General features: G+C 66.2%; 1 protein-coding gene across 1 annotated transcript; it reads right to left on the bottom strand.

Annotated features, from left to right (window-relative positions):
• Positions 1-1,341: 1,341 nt before the first annotated feature.
• Positions 1,342-5,416, bottom strand: PDYN (prodynorphin). The gene is made up of 3 exons (XM_032198458.1): positions 5,338-5,416; positions 2,398-2,545; positions 1,342-2,174 (listed from the first exon to the last, which is right to left on the bottom strand). Exons 2-3 carry the CDS (start codon positions 2,524-2,526, stop codon positions 1,611-1,613), a joined length of 693 nt encoding a protein of 230 aa, XP_032054349.1. The 5' UTR covers positions 2,527-2,545; positions 5,338-5,416; the 3' UTR covers positions 1,342-1,610.
• Positions 5,417-8,692: the final 3,276 nt, after the last annotated feature.

Raw genomic sequence — 8,692 nt, 5'->3', positions numbered from 1 at the left:
TGTCCCCCCCACCCCAGGACATGGTGTGGGGACACCCCCCGCATGGTACCCACGGGGCCCGCGTGGGGCATTAGGGAGCCTCGATGCTGCTTTGGGATCTGTGTGACTGCTTGTACTGACCACAACTTGTTTCTCTTTTCTTTTTGCTTGCGAGATATTTTTATAATAAAAGTGAAAAGTCCTGCGCCGGCCCTGCGTAGCAGCAGGTCTCTGTGCTTGGGGGGGGTCACTGTGTCACCTCCTGGGGGGGTTACATGGTGGGCTGGGGGGTCACAGTGGGCCTGCAATGGGGGGCAAGGCCTCATCCAGCACTATGAGGAGAGGAGTTTGGGGTCAGGGTGCTGTGCCAGGGCACCATGAGGAGGGGGCAGCTCTGCATGTGGCCCCCCAATGTCTTTAGGTGCTTTGCAGCCCCAGGAGGGGACGTGGAGCAGCCCCAGATGGGTATGGGGTGGTTCTGTGCTGGGGGTGAGCTTCTGCCATGGGGCCTCTCCCCCCCCAACCCAAGACTTTGGGGCTTGGCTGGGGCTGGTGGTGTCCTGCTTGGAACAGGGGCTGAGATGTTCAAAAGGTTGTTTTCTGCCTGGCTTTGGCTTTCCTGGCACGGAGCTGCTGCCAGCGGGGTCATGCTGTCCTGGAAGCACAAGCAGCAAGGGAAAGGCTTCACAGGCAGGGCACGGCTCCAGGGGCAGCAGCAGTGGGGTTTGGGGGCACCCACTGTGGTATGGTGTGTGGAGTACATCAGGTGCTGCCTGCAGGCACTCATGGCCCTCCTGGACCTGGTTTGGGGTGCACGATCACCTCGTGGCAAGGGCCGGATCCACGTGGAGGAAGCAGAGGTTCAGCACCGGGCACGACATCGTTGGCATCTGCCTTTTATTGGCTGCGGGGGGAGCAGGGGGCTGGGGAAGCAGGACTGACCCCTGCGAGCAAACCTCAAGGGTGTTCTCGGAACGGGGAAGGTGACGGGGCTGGGTGGGTGCTGGGATGAGGGGGACACAACGAGCAGCTCCAGGAGGGGATGAGGTGCTCAGCCAAGCACAGCAGCCTGCCCCCATGGCAGGGGTATGGTGTGAGCCCTGCCCAGCTGCCTCTCCCCGTGGATGTCTGCAGCCCCCGTGGGACCTGCTGGTTGCATGGCCATATCCCAGCCTATAGGGCCTGATCCTGCTCCGGCTCATCCTTCCCAGCCCTCAGGAGCTGTTGTCCCATACGTCAGCTGTGATGGTTTCCAGACCCTGCTGTGCTTCTGCAGCCACAGGAGGGCAGGGGATGCATCCCCAGTGGGTTTGCCCCCATGTTACGGGGAGCACGGGGGCTGCACCACCAGCAGCCGGAGGAGTGACAACGTCCCCTGGGTGCACGGGGTCCTGGAGGAGAGGGCAGAGGAGCTGGAGAGGAACAAATGGGGACGGAGACAGGGCTGCCTCCATCGGGTGTGCTGGGCTGGGGCTGGGGGCGGCAGATCCCAGCCCGTGCCCCGTGGTGGGGACGAGGTGGGGACGATGCCAGCCTCGCCAGGCTGGGCAGGGGACAGGGGTTGGGGGGTGATGGCATCATCTGGGCTGTCGGCGTGGGGCCCCGCGGGGTCTCCTGTCCTGTGCTGGGCTCTATAGGTCTAAGACCTCCGCTGAGTAGGCACTGGGGTCCTCGTCCGACCGCGTGGTCACCTTGAACTGCCGCCGCAGGAAGCCCCCATAGCGCTTCTGATTGTCCCACTTCAGCTTGGGCCGGATCCGGCGCATGAAGCCGCCGTAGCGCTTGTGCAGCTCCGCCAGCTCCTGCCCCTCGGCCCCCGGCCCCGCGGACTCCTCGCTGCCCACGTCCCCCGGCCCCGGGTAGTCCTCGGGGGCCGCCCGCTCCCCCGGTTTGCGGCTGAAGCCCCCGAACTTCTTGCTGAGGCTGCCCTTGCTGTGGGCGTTCTCGCGCAGCAGGGACAGCAGCTTCCCCTTGGCCAGCTTCTTCATGAAGCCCCCGTAGCGCTTGGCCGGTGCCAGTGGCAGCTCCCCGGGGCTGAGCTCCTGCTCCGGCTCTGCCTCGTCCTCTGCCTCCGCAGGGGACGGGTCTGTCCCTTCGGCCAGGGCCACCAGCGGGGCCAGCAGCGCCAGCGCCTTCCTGCAGGTCTCCCACTCGGCGCCAGGCGGCGAGGAGCCCTGGCACTCCCGCAGGCACATCTGCAAGACAGCAGCCACGGCGCCTGCTGGCATCACCCTGGCACTCAGGGCCAAAGCTTGTGCACCCCCAGCACCCTTGGGTGCCTGCGACCACCCATACAAGCCCCCAGCTTGACCACGCACCATCACCCTGCGACATCCCCGAGCATCTCCAGCAACCCCCCAACCCTCATTTTTTTCCCTCCCTGCTAAATTCCAGGGGGTGCTCGGGACCTGCACTCACCAGGGGCCGCACGCTGCTCTCGCTGCCCCGTCCCTGGCCGGCGCACAGGGAGCACTGGGTCGCGCAGTCGGCGGAGGCTGCCGCAGCCAGGGAGAGGCAGAGCACCAGCACCAGCGCCCGCCGCGCCATCCTGCCCTGCAGCCGCTGCCTGGGGAGGGCGAGACAGCACAGGGACCGTCACCTCCCCGTGTCCAGCACCCAAAACCCTCACCCCGCCGTGCCCGGAGCCCCTGGTCACCCCATAGTATGGAGCGAGCCACCTGCTGCTTCCACCCGCTCCTGGGGCCGCGTGCCCTCACCACTCACCTCTGGGAGCTGCTCCTGGGCACCAGGAGGGACAGGAGTGACCCGTGGGGACACCGCAGGACGCCTGGACGCTGCACTGCCTGCAGCCTGGCCCTTGGCACAAGCCTCGAGGACCCAAGTCCCACCCCGAGCCCCCCATCACCGCTCGTGCGTTGTCTGCGAGGACGGTCCCTTTTTCTTTTAGCGTCACATTGCTCTGCAACACCGCGAGCGTGCGTTTGCGCGGCGTGGAGGGGATGAATCAGCGCCGCTCCCCTTGGCCTTGGGGAAGAACAACGCCGAGCCGTGGAGCCGCCAGCAGAAGGGGTTTGGGGAGCCGTGGGCAGAACCGGGAGCTGGGCTGTCCTCCGCCAGTACGGCCTCACCCCGCTGCTCCAACCCACGCTGCTTCTGCGTGGGGAGTACAACGGGAGGGAGGGAGGGAGGGGAAAAAGCTGATTTGGGGATGGAGCCTACCTGCCAGCCACGATTGCCATCCACCAGCCTACCAAGAGCCCTGCCACGGGGTGTCTCGCCTCCGTGGATGTGGCCAGGAGGGCTGGGTGCTCCGTGCCATGGCTCGGAGAGGGGCTGTGCCGGTGTCAGCGCCCGGTGCCACCCCTGAACCCCCCCAGAGATGCTGGAGGGGCTGGTGGTTGGCACCAGTGGCAGCAGCTGGGAACGGTGGTGACTTTGGGCCCTCAATGGCCCTGGGAGGGAGAGCTGAACCCGAAGGGGTGAGCTGGCAGCAAGCACCCTCCTGCCTCCGTGGCTGCTTTTATCTGGGGTGGAAAGGCATGACCCAGAGGGATCTGTATCACGTTAATGACGCATGTCAGAGACTATTGTATTCTCCGGCAGCGCCCGCTAATGTACTGTAATTGGCGCTGATGAAGAAATGTTAATGCCACGGTATTAATTCACGCTAAATTAAATTTTAATTTGAATTATCTGCACCATCCTGTGTCAAGCGAGCTGCATTCCTCGGCTGCGCCCACCGCACGCCGGCTCCGCCACCACTCACCCCGGCAGAGCGGTGGGCACGGGGCTGGTGGCCCCCCCAAGGTGGGCACGGGCACGGAGAGGGGCACAACGGGACGGGCTGCCTTGCCCCACACCGCCAAGACCCCACAGGGTGTCCCTTATCACCTCCCTGCCACCGAGACGGGGCTGAGAGAGGAGTCCCCAGCCACCGAGGTAAGCGCGAGCCACGATACCGGGGGAAACGAAGCTCACTAATTGCATCCGTCGGCTGCACGGCAGCGCTGCTGCTGGGATCCTGCTCGCTGGCATCCCCTGAGCAGCCCGGGGAATTTGCCCCACACCTGTCTGGAAGCAGGGAAGAAGCTGCAGCCCCCCAGCACCGCCGCGAACCTACCTTGTCCCCGCACTGCCACCAAGGTCCCCACGGCGCTCTGCCGTGCTCCCGTGCTGCGGGAGGGAGGAGAGGAACGGGGAGGCAGGGGAACGGGGGGAAAAACGCAGAGCTGAAGGCAAAAGTGAAAAAAAGGAGCACGCAAAGGGCAGAGAAAAAAGGAGGATGGAGAGCAGCGGGGTTGGAGCATGACACCGCGGCACCTGGGGGCACCCCGAGGTTGGGCATCTCTGCTCGGGCTCGTGTCCCGGGGCCACGTCCCGTCCACACGATCTCAGCCACCGCTGGAAGTGCCCCTGGTGGCTCCGGGTTCCTGCATCCACCCTCAGCACACCCGACCTGTGTCCCGTGTGCCCCGCATGGCCCCTCCATCTCTGCCCCTTTTTCTGCTCAGGGTTTTGATGCCCACCTGGGCTTTGCTTGTGCGGAAAAGCCCCAAGAGCATCCGTGTACCACGGGGCTGGGTTAGGATCTCGGCTGTACCGGCACCGGAGGGACAGGGAACAGGCACCAGGCAGGCAGCAGGTGACAGAGACCGGCAGCACGGCCAGGAGGAGGCTTTGCTCCCTGCCACCACCCCCGTAACCGTGAGCATTTCTAGCACAGAGACGTCCCCAGCCCTCACGCAGCTCCTCAGGCACGCTCCGTGCACCCAGGCTTGCAGCTTTCTCCTCCTAGGGAAGTCTAACCCGGCCAGCTTGGGACCCTACAGGTGTGTGGTGGAGAGGCAGAACCACCTTCCAGCAGCTCCCATCCTCTCCGTTTTAAAAATCACCCGACGACAAGTTCAGGCCAACGTTTCTCCAAAAAAAAAAAAAAAAAAAAAAAACCAACAAAAAAACAATGACTTTTGGACCAGAATCGTGGCAAAACCCAGCAACGCCGCGGCGCAGCGGGGTCTGGTCGAGGGCGCACAGCCAGAGACACCCCGAGGGCATTTCCCCAGCTGCCCTCGGCTCTGTCCCAGGTTTCGAGCTCTCCACGTGGGCAGGTGGCTGCATCACCAGCATGGAAACGAGCCCCAGAGAGGTGAGGGACGAGCGGGGCACCTGCGCCGAGGAGCCCCGGCCGCGCTTCCGAGCCTCAATAACGCACGGAGCGCGAGGTGCTCCCGGCACAGCAGCTCGGGAGATGGTTTTTAAACACCCTGAGTCACGCTCCTGCGAGCAGAAGCGGTGCCCAGCTGCAGCGAGGGGACCACGGCGAGGCGTGCTGGTGAGGGAAAGGGAGCGAGGCGGCGACCCGAACCCCAAATCCGCGGCCGTGCGCCCCGGCCCTACCTGCTGGCGCTGCCCGTCCCGCCGAGCTCTCCCCCTTGGCCAAACCCTGCGGAGCTGGGGGGCACGCGGAGCCCCTCGCCCGGGCTTTCTGGAGGCTCTCCCGCGTCAAGCTGAGCCGGGCATCGGCGGCGAGGCTGGGCTGGAGGCCGTGGAGCTCTCGGGTGCCCGCTGGACTCGCCGCCCCGTCGGCTCCCAAGCCCGCTTTTATGGCCACCGAGTCTCCTCCTGCTGCGGGGCCCGGCTCCGCTCAGCGCCGCAGAGCCAATCGGGGTGAGGGAAGCTGTGAATAATCAGCCCCGCAGCATCCCCGCCACCTCCCGAGCAGGCTCTCCCGCCTCGCCACGGCCTCGCCAAGAGCCCTGGGGACCGGCTGCGAGCCCCCCGGCCGGCCCCACAACCCCTGCATCCCCCCCCGGGACCTCCGACGGGGTGGGAACGTGGGTCCCCAGCACGGCGGGTGGCAGGCGGGGGTCTCTGAGCTGCATGGGTGTGAATCTCTCCAGGGTGTTCACGCGAACCGTGCCCGAGATGCAGGGCAGCTCGGGGAGCCCTCGGTGCTGCACCCCGTAATTTGGGCTCCGGAGAAGCCCCGTCCTCGTGGCGGTGCCGGGGAGAGGACGGAGCCCACCCGAAGGCACCGGGGGTGGGTTTGTGCCCCCCGGAGAGGCCAAGGAGCCGCTCAGGGCTGGCTCCCCCCACCAAACCCGGCTGCAATCAGGCAGCAAAGACCTCGCAGAGACCCCCCCCACACACCGCAGACCCCCCGTCTTCCCCCATCGCCCTCCTCCTCCCGGGAACAAACCCAAAATGCTGAGCCTGAAGGGGCTGAGGGGGCAGGTGAAGGCAAGGCAGAGCCCCCCCCGCACCCCCTGCTTGGCTCTGCCCCCCTGCCCACCCATTTCCAAGCCCAGTTCGGGGCTGGGCAGCGCTGGGACACCCCATAAAGCCGTGCCAAACCGTGCCCCGCATCCTGACGCCCCCCCAGCATCCCCCCTTTTGCCGGGGCCCGGCCGCCCCGTCCCCAGCAGCTCCAGCCCATCCTCGCCTTGAAGACGGAGCTATTTTTATCGGTGCTCAAGAGGGATGTTTCCCAGCAACCCGACTTTTCTCCCCGGCTTCAGCACCAGCTGCCGGACCCGGTGCTTGTGAGGGGCACGGGGGGGGGCCATCGGCACAGCCGGGACCCTCCGGAGCTGGGCAAGGAGGCACCGGTTGCCCACGGTCCCATGGCACTGGTGCCACCTTCTTCACTGGCCTCCTCGTTTGGGGCACCCAGAAGCTGGTGGGGTCTCGTGGGGTGGGGTTTGGGGCAGCCAAGCCGGGGGTGAACCCAAATGGGGGGACCCAGGGAGCAGGGAAAAGGGGGGGGAAGCAAGGGTGGAGCACCCTGGGACTGGTGGAGGGGACTGGAGGGGACTGGGGGAGACTGGAGGGGACTGGAGGGGACTGGGGGAGACTGGGGGGGGACTGGAGGGGACTGGAGGGGACTGGGGGGGAATTGGAGAGGACTGGGGGGGGACTGGAGAGGACTGAAGGAGACTGGGGGGACTGGGGGAGACTGGGGTGGGAATGGAGGGGACTGGGGGGGACTGGAGGGGACTGGGGGGGACTGGGGGGGGACTGGAGGGGACTGGAGGGGACTGGGGGGGACTGGGGGAGACTGGAGGGGACTGGAGGGGACTGGAGGAGACTGGGGGGGACTGGAGGGGACTGGAGGGGACTGGCGGGGACTGGGGGGGACTGGGGGAAACTGGAAGAGACTGGGGGAGACTGGAGAGGACTGTGGGGGACTGGAGGGGACTGTGGGGCTGTGCAGGCACAGCAGGAGAGAACAAAGCGGAGAACAAAAAAAAGCAGCTGCAAACCACAGCCGGCACCCTCAGCCCTGCGGCTGCTGCGGGCGGCCCCGGGAGGTTTACCCCGTGCTGCCGGAGCCAGCAGCCCTGCGGGAACCACGAGGAGGCTTTTCTCACCCCAAAACCACCCCGTCTATCAGCTCGCCCTCCCAAAATCACCAAAAGCAGCACCCGGGGGGGCTGCAGGACCCCGGCACCTATTGCTCAGCACCACATCACGGCCCCAAACGGCACCAGTGATTGCACCGCGGGGAAAGGAATTTGGGGAGCCCCCGAGCACGGGGACGGGATGGGGGCAACGAGGTTGGATTTCTCCCAAATCCCAGCTGCAAAAGGCTGGGTCCCAGGGCTGATCCCAGCCCGGGTGGGCGCCGGGGTCCTTTCGGGAAAGGCGCTGCCAGCGAGCCCACCCACCAGCGCCTTTAATTAACGTTCATCTCGTCGCTTCCTAACGAGGGAACCGGGTCTCTGAGTCACGCTGACGTTTCCCTGGGACGAGGGTAACGAAGCACCTGGGTGAGGGATGTGCCAAAACGGGGAATGGGGAACTTTTCTCAACTCCAGCCCTCAAAAGCGGCTTCGTGGGGGACGGGACGGGACGGGTGTGCGCAGTGACGTGGGAGAGAGATAACAGATAGCGATAGCTGATAACAGATAGCGATAGCTGATAACGGCAGCCAGCCCCTGCAGGCACCGGGGGGGCTCCGCCACCCCCCAACCCCAATCCCTGGGGGTCCTCCGAGCCCCCCCGGCAGCAGAGGGTGGCGGTGCCGGGGGGGTTGATGGCAGCTTTGGGATCACAGTGATGAAATTTGATCAAATTTGGGTGATGTCCCAAATTTGGGGACGGAGTGGGGCAGGGAGTTTGGGGCTGGAGCTTGGTGAGCTTCGTGCCCCGTGCATGGGGCTGGAATGGGACCGGGACCGGGACCGGGACCGGGACCCGGTGCCCGCCCCCCCCCCCCGGTGCCCGGCCCCGCCCCCCGGCCCTGGCCCGCGCCCCCCCGGCCCTGGCCCCGCCCACCCCCGGCCCTGGCCCCGCCCACCCCCGGTGCCCGGCCCCGCCCCTCCCGGCTGCACACGCGGCCGACGTCACCGGGATCAGCCCCTCCCCTCCCTCTAAACCCCGCCCCCTTCCCCCTAAACCCCGCCCCTCCCCATAAACCACTCCCCTTTCATCATAAACCCCGCCCCCTCCCTCTAAACCCCGCCCCTTTACCCTTAAACCCCTCATCTCCCACCTAAACCCCGCCCCCTCCCTCTAAACCCCACCCCTTCTCTCTAAACCCCGCCCCATCTCTCCAAACCCCGCCCCCTCCCTTAAACCCCGCCCCCTCCCCCAAACCCCGCCCCTCCCCGCTCTGTTTACACCGGCCCGGCCCATACCAACCCACCGCGCGGCGGGAGGAGGGGGGGGGGGGGGGAGACAAGCGATTCCACACCCCCCCCCACCCCATTACCCCCCCAACTCCCCCTATAACCCCCCTCCCTCTCCCTAA

Source organism: Aythya fuligula, chromosome 16 (assembly GCF_009819795.1).
Source record: "Aythya fuligula isolate bAytFul2 chromosome 16, bAytFul2.pri, whole genome shotgun sequence".
Lineage (NCBI taxonomy): Eukaryota > Metazoa > Chordata > Aves > Anseriformes > Anatidae > Aythya > Aythya fuligula.
Note: the sequence above shows the minus strand (reverse complement) of the source record. Positions and strands in the feature narration are given on the sequence as shown.

Excerpts from the sequence above, each read along its gene's own strand:
- PDYN (XM_032198458.1), bottom strand. The coding sequence starts at position 2,526 with ATGGCGCGGCGGGCGCTGGTGCTGGTGCTCTGCCTCTCCCTGGCTGCG. Across the intron at positions 2,175-2,397 it reads AGAGCAGCGTGCGGCCCCTG|ATGTGCCTGCGGGAGTGCCA; the intron begins GTGAGTGCAGGT and ends GCTGTCTTGCAG.